Source organism: Rhinoraja longicauda, chromosome 14 (genome assembly GCF_053455715.1).
Source record: "Rhinoraja longicauda isolate Sanriku21f chromosome 14, sRhiLon1.1, whole genome shotgun sequence".
In the NCBI taxonomy this organism is placed as follows: domain Eukaryota; kingdom Metazoa; phylum Chordata; class Chondrichthyes; order Rajiformes; family Arhynchobatidae; genus Rhinoraja; species Rhinoraja longicauda.
The window spans coordinates 33,965,145-33,981,925 of NC_135966.1; the positions used below are offsets into that span (position 1 = coordinate 33,965,145).

Here is a 16,781-nt window from a genome sequence, read left to right on the forward strand (position 1 = left end):
CGTACACGGTCTATGTGGCGGAAAATAATGAGCCCGGCAGCTACATTGGATCAGTAACAGCTTTGGATCTTGATATTGACCGAAATTCACAGCTTTCTTACTCTATTTTGGTGAACCGGGTACAGTCAGTGCCTGTGACTTTCTATCTCCATATCAACTCAAATAATGGCAGCATCTACTCGAAAACTCCTTTCGATTATGAACAAATTAAAGGTTTTCAGTTTCATATTCGGGCTCAAGATGCCGGATTAACGTCACTTTCCAGTGACGTTGCTGTGAAAGTGATTGTCCTGGATCAGAACGACAATCCACCCATGATAACATCAAATGCAATAAAAAGCAACAGCAGTCTGCCTGTGCCTCGTTCAGCAGACCCGGGATACATGGTAACAAAGGTCGTTGCTTCTGACGCAGATTCTGGTAAGAATGCCCAACTGTCTTATCAACTCATGCAATTCAGTGACCCGGGTCTCTTTATAGTTTCATATGACTCAGGAGAAGTAAGAACTGCTCGACGCTTTAAAGATAGCGACGACACCACACAAAGGCTGATTATCCAGGTGAAAGATATGGGCTATCCCGCTCTCTCTGCTACCACCATCGTTACTTTGACCATAGTTGAGGAACACACGGAGGGTTTGCTGGACTTGAATGAAGCGCGTGGCGACTTAGAAGACACGCAGAAATTATCATTATATATAATAATTACACTAGGAGCAACATCGTTTGTTCTTTTAGTGGTGATAATTGTACTTGTTGTGGTCATTTGCCCAATGGGCAGCCATTCTGCATCTGGGTATGCCTGCACTTTAGCAGACAGTTGCTGCAGAAGAGAATTGGAATATAGGCATTCGAATGTGAACCTGCAAATCGTGCCGGATTCTCACTTCCTTCCCAGTCTACTTGAGGTTCATGGAAATGGATCCCTTTCAGAAACATACCGTTATAAAATTCGATCGGCGCCCGAACCGCGGGACATATATTTCACACCATTCAGTCCACAGATGCATGGGACCATTGAAAAGTACGCTAAATATGCGCCAACGGACAGTACAAAGACAAGGAGCAGTTCGCCGAATGTGGTGAGTGTTGTAGAGAACGTATAACTGGTCACTGGTATAATAAAACGCTCCATGAAATTGGATGTACCAACTTACCTTCATGCAGGTCCGATTCCTCGTGTATTTGTTTCGTGTGTTAATAATTTGACATTTTAAACGGATTTTCGGATTAAAATTACTCCAAAATTTAAGTTAAAGTTTCATGACTTTCATGAGCAGAATGAAATGATTCGTTGGGAGATGATCCCACCGGATTTTTGTTTCCATCTTGTTTATGTATATGTTATAAGCCGATATTTGCAAAATTGAAACTGGAGCAGTAGCTGCTGCAGAATACAATAATTGGTGAGAATCATGGGACTGAGGAAAGTCCAAAACATTTGCATTTTGTCATACCTCGCATCAGAAATAATGGGAAAGCATGTAGTGCGTCTACCAATTTCCTGCACATTTTGAAACCAGAGCACAAAATGTATTTCCGCAATGGTTGTCTTATTTCTTGTGTTGCATTGTATTGAGTCAAGGAAAATGAATCCTTTTATCGTTGAAGCATTGAAAGTGACTTTAGAATTTGTTGCCTTTCGCGTGGTCTAGCAAAAAGAGAAAGGTAGTACATTTAGGATACCGATGGAAGCTACAGTATTCGTCTTAAGGAGGCAGTGTTCACTAAAAAGTACACCCCAGCCTATTCTTCCTTCCAGCACAAGGTCCGCAACCTTGCGAGCAGCGGCGCCTCAAGAACATATCCAACTATGTTTTAAAGGTGATGAGAGTTTCCTTCTTGTCCATTCTTTTAGACGCTGGTTCTCAGATCCCTTATACTGTTTGAACGGAAATCGATATTTCTCCTTATCTTCACTGCATTTTCACGATATTTTGGAAAACTTATCTCAGTATGCCCGTTTTCTGAGATATCCTGTAAATGTCAGTGTTGTAATCGAGCTGGTAGAGCTTGGATAGAATTGCAACTGAGCAACATCAAAGTTCGCCAAATTCCCGATAAGGCAGAGTTCATGCATTGCGTATAGCTTTGGTTAGCAGATTGCAGTGAGCAAATTATTTTTCTAGGACTGGAACATTTGGAGAAACTGGAAACGATTACATTGTAATAGAAGCGAAGATGAATCGAGGTGACGAATATTATGAGGGTCGTCGTGATATGAAAAAAGGTGCCCTATATCCTTCAGCAGACGGATCAAAAAGCGGGGACGGAGATCGAAAGCGGTTGTTGGGAAATGGAGTGGAGATAAGGTGAAATGTCGACTTTTATTCAAACATTAGAAGGGACCTTTCAGTATATTCCGATTGTGGTTTTGGATTATAGGGAATTGACAAGTTCAGTGCACAGTCAAAAATGTTGTTTAAAGTATTATGGAACATTACACTTCTTGAAACTTGTACCATTCACTTTTCAACAATATTTAAAGCAAATGTTATGATGCAGCTAATCATTGAACATTGTACTAATTAAGTTGAAAATCGCAAGGAATGTGCCGACAGATCTCAATCAGTCGTGGTCCAACAGGTGGAAGGGAGATATTACTGGAGCTCGACCTATTTGAACCAGGGCTCTGTGGTACTTTTACTATAACTACTACAGAACCAGGAAGGATGCGAAATTGCTGCGCTGGTGGAATCTTAAATCACTGCCTCCATAATGAGCAAAACATCTTTGTTAGTTAAAAGTGGAATTGTGTGGCTATCATTACTCATGAAGCTAGCTTACAATCTTTAGCATAAAGGTGAAACTTAGGCAGCAAATCTGAATTCTTTGTGATACCAACCTTCTCCATTCCTGGAGCCCAGTACACGATTCAATAAGTTCATGGTTGATGCAATCTTGACCTCAAAATCACATTCCTCCTGAAATATTTGACCGCCTTACAGTTCAAATGTATGTCACTCATCGTTTTTAACATTACCAGTGACTCCGCCTGCTCCGCTCTCTGGTAGAATATTCAAAAGAACAGATCGAATATCTTTCAGTAGCTTTCTTATATGGATGGCCACTTGCTCTGAAATAATATCCAACCGCTTGTTTTAGATAATGTAAATATGAGTAACATCTTCTAAGCAGCCAATTGTAAATCCCGTTCACAGTCTTATCTGCTTCTCTGTAAGACCATTTTTCATTTATTTAATCTGATAACGAGTATAGCCATCTTGCTTGACATTTCTTCGTATATCAACCACTTATTCCAAGAATCAACGGAACCTCTCTCTGCATCACTCTGAATCTCTCTGTGCTGCAACAAATGCAATCGTAGCCTTCCTTAAATGTGGCACGTGATGCGTGCTGGTCATCACTGCGTTGGACCGTTGCATTATATTTCCTTACTTTACTCCGCTTGTAATTACGGCGGCCAATATTCCATTAGCTATCTTAATTACTTGCTACTAAACTTTATTTTCTATCGCTGTTTATCTATTTTTCTATTAGTGTTCTCGGTTTCTTTTTCTCCGTAACATTTTATAGTCTCTCGCCAATCGATCATATCAACTATTTAGTTTCCCTTCCAAAGTGGATATCCTCACATTCTTCCCAAAATGCACACAATTGCGAGCTTTTTATCCACTCATAATCTATCTATTTGACATCTCTGTTTGCAGTACTCTAAACTAACTGACCTACATATATTGGCACATTTAGTCTGTTAAGCACCAGTAAACCTTGTCCATTCATAAACACCATTAAAGTAGATTGCACATAGTTCATGCCCCAACGCAAATTTCTGACGCGCACCACTGGTTTCAGAGTGTGATCCATCTGTTCCAACATTCTATTCTCTGCTGCTTTTACACTCCTTCACTGCCCATGGGAGTAAATCAGTAACAACTCCATGCGCTGAATTCATAGCGACACGCAGCAGAGAAACCAGCTGTTCGCTCCACCATACCCAATCTGATTATCAACTACGTAACAATATCAATTCCATAACCTTCTGGGCCTTGGTAATTCAAGTGCATGACCAAATACTTTTAAAATATTATGTGAGTACCTTCCTCCAGCCCATTCTCAGACAGTCTTCCAAATTGGATCTGCCCTCCGGGTATAAGGTAAATTTATGAAGTTCCACTTTGATCTTCTTACTCTTCATTTTATACATAAGCTATTTGACGTTCGCCATCTCCATTGTGGAGAAAATCTGATTATCGCCCCTATCAATGTGTCATAATCAAACCTCTAACAGGTCACCTATCTGTCTCTTCCCTTCCATGGAAAACAAAACTCAGTCTGCATAAAATGGGCATCTTGGTTAGCATGGACATGTTGGATCGGTTTCCTTGCTGTAGAGCCCTCTGGCTCTATGGGTTGACATCGTCCCCATAACTACTACGTTAATTGGACAAGAAAGTTGCATTAGGTTATCATTTCCCAATACATTATCCTACGATAATACGTATGTTTAAGTTAAAGAAGTTGAGCTAGTCGTACAGTTTGCTGAATTCCTTAATTTCTTTAGACGAAACTTCCCGTTCCTATTACTTTACCTGAGGTGGAATGATGTAGATTTGTTTACGTGTTCCAATGTCCCATATTATAAAGGCTCCAAGGACATTAAAAGTTACCTCATTTATATTACTAGTTAACCAATACTACCTGTTCTATGTTGAAAATTAAATGAAATTTGGATGTTATGTTAGTTCTGACACTCTTCCTTTGCGCTCAGCGCATAACCCTGAACGTACTGGTTACAAATATTATCTGTTCGTCAACATATAAGTCTGAGTAGCCATAAGCCTGAGACGATGATTTGACCCCTCGTGATTCAGTGTGTATTTGTTGTTAACCAACAACTGACGAATGCCTCTTTAATCTCTTGTTTCCCAGTGAGAACATGAGTTATAGTTTATAACTGTGTTCTTCGATGGGTTTTTGTGTTCCTTTTAAAAGAATGATTAAGATAATTACACTTACTTGGATCCATGCCATAATTGTATTACAAGACATGGTCTAAAGCTTAATGTGACCGGGCTGTATGATGAAAAGCATGCCTTTGGCAAAATGAAATGAAACATCTGTCAAAATGTTTGGGCCGATAATAATTGTTTTGAACATGAGGTCTGTCATCCTCTTCCACATACCCATTCCCAATCATCCCATTATGATAGGATTGTCTGTCAGCAAGTGGATGCATTCCGAACGCTGGATGGACAGATGTCATGTAAATATTGGAGAGCTAATTCTAGATTGGATGCAACATTGAAAGACACTAAGTCAATGAAAGTTAATATCGTTGTTAATGTTGTTATTAGATGACTATTTTTATATCATAATCAAGTTATAATTGAAGGATTGATAGATTTACTGTTATATTGATATATAAGCATATTATCGTAGGAAATTTGAATTTAGAAGATTGAGGGAAGATCTTATAGAAACTTACATACTTCTTAAGCGGTTGGACAGGCTAGATGCAGGGAGATTGTTCCCGATGTTGGGGAAGTCCAGAACAAGGGGTCACCGTTTAAGGATAAGGGGGAAGTCTTTTAGGACCGAGATGAGAACGTTTTTTTCACGCAGAGAGTGGTGAATCTGTGGAATTCTCTGCCACAGAAGGTAGTTGAGGCCAGTTCATTGGCTATATTTAAGAGGGAGTTAGATGTGGCCCTTGTGGCTAAAGGGATCAGGGGGTATGGAGAGAAGGCAGGTACGGGATACTGAGTTGGATGATCAGCCATGATAATATTGAATGGCGGTGCAGGCTCGAAGGGCCGAACGGCCTACTCCTGCACCTATTTTCCATGTTTCTATGTTTCTATGTTTCTAAATGCCCTGCTCATTGTTGTGAATATATTATTATTTTCTTGCTCGTGGGAAGGTCAAGAAAATGTCGTAACTGTTTTAATATACATAAAATAAACATAATGGAGCAGCCTTTAATGTGAACACACAACTAAGTATCTAATGTCAAAAATTGATGGGGCAGAAATAAAGTTGTGCTGAAAGAATATAATTTGTATTCGTTTAAATTTCAAATAGGACTAACTGATCACCGGACTTTGTTTCGATCAGGCACACTTTTAAATTACTTTCTAAATAGCTATGAAGCTGAAACTCTCATGATTTAAAGCCCAGCTATATCATAACCCCACTGTAGTTATAGACAAGGACTCTTTGTGTCGCTGTCTACCAATAAGGGAGAGAAATGTATCTGGAGATCCACCACCCATCCTCCAACAACGAGGGATGAAGCCTGACTATTTTTGTGACCGAGATTTATCTCCTGAGAAGGTATCTACGGTTTTCGTCCTCTTTCCTAAATTATACGACTTATCCAAGAAGTAATAATTAATATTGGAACACACAGAAAATCGTGTGAGTTGAAAGTAACATCCCTACAGAAGAAATGGCACATACAGTCGGAGTGTTCTGGTTGAGAAAGAAAGCGGTACCGTCCATTTTGATGCTTTGTGCCTGGAACATGGTTTACGGGCAGATTCGTTACTCCATTCCAGAAGAATTGAAGCACGGTACATTGGTCGGCGAAATCGCTAAGGATTTGGGACTATTTCTGGAGGAACTATCAAGCCGGAAATTAAGGATAATTTCTCAGGTACCGTCACAAGTTTTGGATATAAATCTTCAGAATGGAGTTTTATTTGCGAATAAAAGAATAGATCGAGAGCTGATCTGCGGCAAGAGTCTTACTTGTGTACTGCCCTTGGAATTGGAAATAGAAAATCCCGTGGAACATTATCGAGTGGAGGTCGAAATTCTGGACGTAAACGACAATTCTCCCAATTTCTTGAACACAGAAATCCGTTTGGAAATTGCGGAGTCTGTGTCACCTGGAACGCACTACATTTTAAAGGCTGCACAGGACGCTGATATTGGAACTAATTCGGTTCAGACGTACCAGCTTACTCAAAATAATCACTTTGCTTTAGATATACAGACTCTTGGCAATTGGAAATTACCAGAATTAGTGGTGAAACAGTCGCTCGACCGTGAAAAGCACTCCACGCACAGTTTAATACTTACTGCTGTGGACGGTGGGATACCCGAGAGGTCAGGTACTTCTCAGATATTTATCGTTGTTACTGATGCGAATGATAATGCGCCCATTTTCCAAAGGCCAATGGACTCTGTTAGCTTAATGGAAGACGTTGCACCAGGTACATTGGTAATTAAAGTTAATGCTACTGATTTGGATGAAGGATCCAACAGTGACATAAGCTATTCTTTGGGTAGCTATAATGAAGACAGGGCACTGCAAATGTTTAGCATTAATCCGAAATCGGGAGAGATTAGAGTAAAGAGAAAATTAGATTTTGAAGAAACCAGTATCTATGAAATTCACGTGGAAGCTAAGGACACGGGGGCACAGTCATTATCCGCGTACTGTATTGTTCGGGTGCATGTCGAAGATGTTAATGATAATGCGCCAGAAGTGGTTATGAAAGCTGCTTCGAGTACAGTCAGTGAGGACACGCCTGTTGGAACACCGATTGCTTTAGTCAGCGCCACAGACCGAGATTCCAATAGGAATGGCATTACTGATTGCCAGGTCTCACCAACCGCGCCTTTCGAATTGAAGCGCTCACTTGAAAATTCATATAAACTAATCGTAAGTGATACGCTTGATCGGGAAATCGTTCCTGAATACGCCCTGACTGTGACATGCAAAGATCAAGGAACACCTCCACTATCTACAAATAGGACGATGATTGTATATGTTTCAGATATAAATGATAACGCTCCCAAATTCTCACAGCCGACACACACCATCTATGTGACTGAGAATAATTCGCCCGGCAGTTCTATTGGATCTGTGACAGCCTTCGATCCAGATGCAGAACGAAATTCCCAAATTTCTTACAGAATTCTGGAGGGTAGTGTTCAAGGCGACCCAGTGACTTCGTATGTTTCAATCAGCTCTGGCAATGGCGTGATCTATTCGCAGCGGTCGTTCGATTACGAGTTGTTAAAAAGTTTTAAGATCCAAGTGCAAGCTCGGGATGCTGGATTTCCATTGTCTTCTGGTAACGTTACTGTAAATGTGATTATCCTTGACCAGAATGACAATCCTCCTGAGATATCAGCTAGCAGCAAGAATCACAACAATGCAACTGTGCCTCGATCTTCCCATCCAGGATTTCTGGTTACCAGGGTGTTGGCTACAGATGCCGATTCTGGACAAAATGCACGCCTTTCCTATCAGCTCTTACATGCCACTGACCCAAGTCTTTTCACAGTATCGCATAGGACAGGAGAAATAAAAAGCGTTCGCCGATTTAAGGACGGAGACGCCGCCACACAAAAGCTAATCATCTTGGTGAAGGATAACGGACACCCTGCGCTCTCTGCCACCGGCACAATTGCTATCGCTATAATTGAACAAACCGAGCAATTTCAGTCAGAGTTTGGTGATCGCCATGGAGATTTGCAAGAGTCTTCTGACTTGGCATTTTACATAATAATTTCTCTGGGAGCAGTAACATTCATACTCCTCGTTATTATAATAGTCCTAATTATTGTTATTTGCCCAGCACACAAACAGCCACGCCGCACTGCGAGTTGTTATCTTGCAAAATGTTGCGGTATCAATGAGTTAGGTTCTAATGTTGGAATGCATAACGCGCATGTCAATCTACAACTAGTGCCGGACTCCAAATTATTTGCCAATGTCCTTGAAATCCGTGGAAATGGATCGCTTTCAGATACGTACCGTCATAAAGTTAGATCGGCGCCAGAGGCAGGAAAAATGGAAGTAATGTATTTTTCCCCAGTTAGTCCAATAATTTCTAGATCTCTCACGAAGAGCATTGGAAATTGTGCATCAGAAGTAAATACGTGCCGAAAGAATAACTGGCCATCCACACGCGAAGTGAGTATGACATAATTTAGTTAAAGTACAGTATAATCTTTATTTAATATCAAAATCCATAGCCGGTCATCATAACTCAGATGTTTTGGATTTTGCGCTTCTCTGTTGCTGATGTGCTACGCATAAAAGCCTCAGTCTTTGTTCACTAAATAATTCTGTTTTTGTGAAATTCAATATATTTGTACTTTTATTTCAAATTATCTGTAATGCAAAACACTCTCTACGACAGCAGAAGGTAGCTGATTTTAATTACTTGATAAAGTATTTTAAGGGCTATTAATCAGGTTCACTGGACTTGAGGGGCGCACACTTGTATCAAGATTATGTTAGCTCAAACATAGCAATAGTCTTATACGAAACATATCAAACTTGTGGTTAGGCAAGCCACTTGCTTAAAGAAACATAGAAAATAGGCGCAGGAGGCCATTTGGCCTTTTGAGCCAGCACCGCCATTCATTGTGATCATGGCTGATCGTCTACAATCAGTAACCTGTGCCTGCCTTCTCCCCATATCCCTTGATTTAGCTAGCCCCTAGAGCTCTATCTAACTCTCTTTTAAATTCATCCAGTGAATTGGCCTCCACTGCCTTCTGTGGCATAGAATTCCACAAATTCACAACTCTCTGGGTGATATAGTTTCTTTTCACCTCAGTTTTAAATAGCTTCCCCTTTATTCTTAGACTGTGTCCCCTGGTTATGGACTCCCCTGACATTGGGAACATTTTTCCTGCATCTAGCTTGTCTAGTCCTTTAATGATTTTATACGTCTCGATAAGATCCCCTTTCATCCTTCTAAACTTCACTGAATACAAGCTTAGTCTTTGCAATCTTTCATAATATGAAAAGTTCCTCCATCCACTGGGATTAACCTCGTGAACCTACGCTGCAATGCCTCAATAGCAAAAACGTTCTTACTCAAATTAGGAGATAAAACTGCACACAATACTCCAGATGGGCCTCACCAAGGCCCTATACAACTGCAGAAGAACTTCTTTGCTCCTGTACTCAAATACTCTCGTTATGAAGGCCAACATGCCATTAGCTTTCTTCACTGCCTGCTGTATCTGCACGTGTACGTTCAGTGACTGGTGTAAAATGACACCAAGGTTGCATTGCACTTTACCTTTACCTAATCTGACATAATTGAGATAATAATCTGCCTCCTTATTTTTGCCGCCAAAGTGGATAACCTCACATTTATCTACATTATACTGCATCTGCCATGCATCTGCCCACTCACTCAACCTGTCCAAGTCACCCTGCAACCTCCTAACATCCTCTTCGCAGTTCACACTGCTACCCAGCTTTGTGTCATCCGCAAACTTGCTTTATCCAAATCGTTAATATATATTGTAAATAGTTGAGGCCCCAACACCGAGCCTTGCGGTACTCCACTCTCCACTGCCTGCCATTCTGAAAAGGACCCGTTTATACCTACTCTTTGCTTCATGTCTGCCTGCCAATTCTCTATCCATGTCAATACCCTACCCCCAATATCATGTGCTCTAATTTTGCTCACCAATCTCCTGTGTGGGACCATATCAAAGGCTTTCTGAAAGTCTAGATACACTACATCCACGGGCTCTCTATCATCCACTTTACTTGTCACATCTTCAAAAAATTGCAGATTAGTCAAGCAGAATTTACCCTTCATAAATCCATACTGACTTGGACCAATCCTTTTACCGCTTTCCAAAATAGCCATTATTACCTCTTAAATAATTGAATCCAGCTTCTTCCCCACCACCGATGTCAAGCTAACTGGTCTATAATTGTCCGTTTTCTCTCTTGCTCCTTTCTTGAAAAGTGGGATAACATTAGCTGCCCTCCAATCCACAGGAACTGAGCCTGAATCTATTGAACATTGAAAAATGATCACCAATGCGTCCACGATTTTTTGAGGCACCTCCTTGAGTACCCTGGGATGCAGACCATCAGGTCCTGGGGATTTATCAGCCTTTAGTCCCATCAGTCTACCCAATACTATTTCTTGCTTAATGCAAATCTCTTTCAATTCCTCTGTCTCCCTTGATCCTCTGTCCACTAGTACATCTGGGAGATTGTTTGTGTCTTCCTTAGTGAAGACAGGTCCAAAGTACCTGTTCAAATCTTCCGCCATTTCCTTGATACGTATAATAATTTCACCCGTTTGTGCCATCAAATAACCCACATTTGTCTTTACTAAGCTTCTTCTCTTTACATATCTAAAGAAGCTTTTACTGTCCTTCTTTATATTCTTAGCCAGCTTCGCTTCGTACCTCATCTTTTCACTCGTATTGCCATTTTTGCTATCTTCTGTTCTGCTTTGAAAGTTGCCAACTCCTCTGGCTTCCTGCTACTCTTTGCTATCTTATACATCTTTTCTTTTAGTTTTATTCCACCTATAACTTCCCTTGATAGCCACGGATGCCTCTTACTCCCCTTAGAATCTTTCTTCTTCTCTGGAATGAAATGATCCTGCATCTTCTGGATTATGCCCAGAAATTCCTGCCATTGCTGTTCCACCGTCATTCCTGTTAGGATCCTTTTCCATTTGACCTTGGCCAGCTCCTCCCTCATGCCTTCGTAGCCCCCTTTGTTCAACTGCAACACGGACATTCCTGGTTTTACCTTCTCCCTCTCAAATTGCAGAATAAAACTAATCATATTATGGTCACCAACTCCAAGTGGTTCCTTTACCTTGAGTTCTCTTGTTAAATCTGGTTCATTGGAAATTGCCTTCTCTCTGTTAGGCTCTTGTACAAGCTGCTCTGAGAATCTATCTTGGAGGCACTCTACAAACTCCCTTTCTTGGGGTCCAGAACCAACCTGATTTTCCCGGTCCACCTGCATATTGAAATCCCCCATAACTACAGTGGCATTACCTTTATTACATGCCAATTTTAACTCCTGCTGCAACCTACACCCTAGATCCAGGCTAATGTTTAGGGGTCTGTGGATAACTCCCATTTGTGTCTTCCTACCTTTACATTTCCTCAATTCTTGTTTGCCACTCAGACTTGGCAGTGTCTTCTGTCCCGACAGCTTCCAAGAGGGTGAACCTGTTTTCCAGAGATACAACCCCTGGGGTCTCTTGTACTCCAAGCTTCCTTCCTTTCCTCAACGTCACCTACCTTCTCTCTTCCTGTACTTTCGGTGTAACAATCTCACTGAAGGTCTTGTTCAGGAACGACTCATTTTCTCGGATGATCCTGAAGTCATCCAATTGGCTCTCTAGTTCCCCAACACAGTCCTTCAGGAGCAGAACCTGGACACACTTACCACATTCGGTGCAGCCAGAAGCACCAACGGTGTCCCTGACCTCCCACATCCTGCAAACAGCACACTGAATCAGCTTACCTGTCATTTCCTTGTATCATCTCACCCTCTCCAACTTTTGGCGTGGCCTCCTCCCTCAGCCTCCTCGCCAAAGACTCTCGAGCCGAAGACTTGCACTTTTCTCAACAAGGCCGCTCCTTGAGATCAAGCCTTGCTTATATTTGCTATAAAGTTGATTAATTAGCTAACTTACCAATTTGTTAAATTTAATTGCTCACTGAATCCCCGCACTCCTTCATCTGTCCTCCTCTGACCAACTTCAAGGTAACTGTTGGAAATGAGCCCAGACCGGATTTTAAAAGGCCCGTTCCTGTAAAAAAAAAACAACTCAAACTCCGAGAGCGATTCCTTGCTCAACGAATCCCCACTCTCCTTCTGCTGTCCTCCTCTGACCGATTTCATAAGATCAGGGTTTGGTTAGCTCGTATCTATCAATAATTGTGCAGAGCCGGTACTATTTCCTGGGATGCAAATGCGAGAAATACAGAGAGCTGTGAATGCGCATTTAGTTGGTATTCATTCTAGCCAGTAAATTCAGTTCATTACAGATTTTTTTTAAATGATCCTCCCAACTTGCCATGACTTTTAGCGTATCTGACTACTTCTTATCCATTCCTTTGGAACACTTCGCAGAGAAGTGTAAAGACCGTAGAAGCGATCCACTTATCAAACCAGACACCCACCCTTTCCGCCCCAGCGCCACCTGCAGCAGTTCCTGTGGGTCCTTCGTTGACAATATCAGCCACCTCAGAAACTATATACCAGAGTAAAAACAAAGTGACTTTAACTCAGAGGTGATGAAATTGGTGCCATAGCAGCTTGAAGTCATACAGCACGGACACAGGCCCTTTGGCCCACCTTCCCTATACCGACCAAGATCCCCCATTTATGTCAGCCCTATCTGTCCACGTTTGGCCCATATCTAAATATTTCCTATCAATGTAGTTGTTCAAATGTCTTTTAAATGGTGATAAGGTACCTGTCTCAACTACATCAACTATCCCATCTGGCAGGATAAGCAGGGAATTTATGCTTGCAGGCAGAGGAGGTTGATGAGGGACTCAACGAATACTTTACATCTGCATTCACCAGGGAGAAGGACATGGAGGATAGTGAGATCAGTGTGGAGAATACTAATAACATGAAAGGGCAGTCTGAGACCAAGGTGGGGGTGTTATAGGGCTGTTGAAGAGCTCTAAAGTTGATAAATCCCCAGAGGCAGATGGGATTTATCTCCAGTTATTGAGAGAGGCTAGAGAGGAGATCGCAAGGGGCTTGGTGAAAATCCTTGTATCTTCACTACCCACATGCGAGGTCCCAGAGGACTGGAGAATAGCCAATATTGTTCCTTTGCTGAAGAAGGGAAGTAGAGATAATCTAGGAAATAGCAATCCACGTTTAAGTTAGACTGCAATCAATTCAAGCCACGATCACAGATTAGAGCATATTATTTTAGTGACTCTTCGAGCAGTTCTAAATAAACGGAAAATGTTACAATGCTACAATCCATTTGAATAGTCTAGATATTCATTCTTATCATCCATTAGAGTCCTAGAGTCATACAATATGGCAGATGTCCTTTGGTCCATTTGCTTATGCAGACCAGGAAGACAGATTTATGCTAGTCCCTCCTGCTCGGGTTTGGCGGATATCCTTCTAAACATTTCCAACCCACGTATGTGCCCAAATGTCTGTTAAATGATGTCGTAGTAACAGCCTCAACTACCTCCTCTGGCAGCATGTTCCATATACCCACCAACCTCTGTGTGAATTACAGTATATACAACTCTATAAGATCACCGCACCACCTCCTGTGCTCAAAAGAATAAAGTTCTATTCTGTCCAAACTCTCCCAATATCTCAGGTCCTCGTGTCCTCACAACATGCTCATAAATCTTCCCTGTACTCTTGCCGTCATCATTCTTATGGCAAACATGCTGAACATTTCAATCATCTTGCCCTCAACAGCATCTCAATGAAACTTATCACAGCATTCTGTGAAGTTTTCCCAATATTCTATAGATTCATGATCGGATCCTGTGGATTGGAGGGTAACTAATGTTATCCCACTTTTCAAGAAAGGAGCGAGAGAGAGAAAACGGGGTATTATAGACCAGTTAGCCTGACATCGGTGGTGGGGAAGATGCTGGAGTCAATTATTAAAGAAGTAATAATGGCGCATTTGGATAGCAGTAAATAGATTAGTCCAAGTCATCATGGATTTATGAAGGGGAAATCCTGCTTGACTAATCTTCTGGAATTTTTTTGTGGATGTGACAAGTAAAATGGATGAAGGAAAGCCAGTGGATGTAATATATATAGACTTTCAGAAAGCCTTTGATAAGGTCCCACACTGGTGATTAGTGGGCAAAATTAGAGCACATGGTATTGGGGGTAGGGTAATGACATGGATAGAGAATTGGTTGGCAGACAGGAAACAAAGAGCAGGAAGAAATGGGTCCTTTTCAGAATGGCAGGCAATGGCGAGTGGAGTGCCGCAAGGCTCGGTGCTGGAGCCACAACTATTTACAATATATATTAATATTATGGATGATTGAATTAAAAGTAACACTATATAATTTGCAGAGGACACAAAGCTGGGTGGCAGTGTGAACTGCGAAGAGGCTGTTAGGAGGTTGCAGGGTGACTTCAACAGGTTGAATGAATGGGCAGATGCATGGCAGATGCAGTATAAATGTAGATAAATGTGAGGTTATCCACTTTGGCGGTGAAAACAAGGAGGCAGGTTATTATCTCAATGGTGTCAGATTAGGTAAAAGGGAAGTGCAACGAAACCTGGGTGGCCTTGTACACCAGTCACTGAAAGTAAACATATAGGTACAGGAGGCAGTGAAGAAAGCTAACGGTATGTTGCCATTCATAACAAGAGGATTTGAGTATAGGAGTAAAGATGTCCTTTTGTAGTTATGTGGGGGCCTGTTGAGACCCCCATTTTGCAATTTTGGTCTCTTAATTTGAGGAAGTACATCCTTGCATTTGAGGCAGTGCAGCGTAGGTTCACAAGGTTAATCCCTGGGATGGCGGGACTGTCATATGAGGAACAATTTGAAAGACTGGGCTTGTATTCACTGGAATTTAGAAGGATGAGAGGGGATCTTTTAGAAACGTATAAAATTATAAAAGGACTGGACAAGCTAGATGCAGGAAATATGTTCCCAATGTGGAGGAAGACCAGAACCAGGGGCCAGAGTCCAAGAATAAAGGGGAGGCCATTTAAAACTGAGGTGAGAAAAAACATTTTCACCCAGGGAGTTATGAATTTGTGGAATTCTCTGTCACAAAAGGCAGTGGAGGCCAACTCACTGGATAAATTTAAGAGAGTCAGATAGAGGGGCTAGCTAAATCAAGGGATATGGGGAGAAGGCAGGCACGGGTTACTGATTGTGGAAGATCAGCCATGATCACAATGAATGGTGGTGCAGGCTGGAATGGCCAAATGGCCTCCTCCTGCACCTATTTTCTGTGTCTATGTTCTATGTGTCAATGCCTGGGACAATCTCTCTCTCAATGTAAAAAATATATACATTGTTGTACATGTTCTTTACCAAAATGCTATTAATGGGCCTTTGCTCCCTTGGCGTTGATTGCAGCCTTTTTTACATTGTAACAGCAAATGTCATCCATTTTTTTCTGAAATGCCTTCCTTCCTTCCCTCCTTCCCTCCTTTGTCCCTTTCTCTCTTCCTCCCTTCCTCCCTTCCTCCCTCCCTCCCTTCCTCCCTCCCTCCCTCCCTCCCTCCCTCCCTCCCTCCCTCCCTCCCTTCCTTCCTTCCTTCCTTCCTTCCTTCCTTCCTTCCTTCCTTCCTTCCTTCCTTCCTTCCTTCCTCCCTTCCTCCCTTCCCCCCTTCCTCCCTCCCTCCCTCCCTCCCTCCCTTCCTTCCTTCCTTCCTTCCTTCCTTCCTTCCTTCCTTCCTTCCTTCCTTCCTTCCTTCCTTCCTTCCTTCCTTCCTTCCTTCCTTCCTTCCTTCCTTCCTTCCTTCCTTCCTTCCTTCCTTCCTTCCTTCCTTCCTTCCTTCCTTCCTTCCTTCCTTCCTTCCTTCCTTCCTTCCTTCCTTCATTCCTTCCTTCCTTCCTTCCTTCCTTCCTCCATCCATCCCTTCCTCCCTCCCTCCCTCCCTCCCTCCCTCCCCTCCTTTGTTCCTTCCTTCCTTCCTCCCCTCCTTCTTCCCAAATTAATTTACTTATTTATCTATTTATTCATTCATCTATTTATTTATCTATCTATCTATCTATCTATCTATCTATCTATCTATCTATCTATCTATCTATCTATCTATCTATCTATCTATCTATCTATCTATCTATCTATCTATCTATCTATCTATCTATCTATCTATCTATCTATCTATCTATCTGTCTGTCTATCTGTCTATCTATTTATTTATTTGTTTGTTTGTCTGTTTGTCTGTTTATCTGTTTATTTATTTATTTATTTATCTATTTATTTATTTATTTATTTATTTATCTGTTCATCCGTTCATTTATTTATTTACTTTCTTTCTTTCTTTCTTTCTTTCTTTCTGAAATTCCACTGTCACGAATGTTTTTTG

The 16,781-nt window shown here is 41.5% G+C and overlaps 1 protein-coding gene across 4 annotated transcripts in view; it reads left to right on the forward strand.

Annotated features, from left to right (window-relative positions):
* LOC144600206 (protocadherin gamma-A11-like) overlaps positions 1–16,781 on the forward strand; it is a 220,562-nt gene that overhangs the window by 19,835 nt on the left and 183,946 nt on the right. For 2 of the 4 annotated variants that reach the window (XM_078411695.1, XM_078411701.1), the window contains exon 1: positions 6,311–8,893. The exons of the other annotated variants lie outside the window; for them this stretch is intronic. In XM_078411695.1, the coding sequence (XP_078267821.1) occupies positions 6,413–8,893 (2,481 nt within the window). In that variant the 5' untranslated portion in view covers positions 6,311–6,412. Of the gene's footprint in view, positions 1–6,310; positions 8,894–16,781 lie in introns of those variants that run through there. 4 annotated transcript variants of the gene reach the window in all.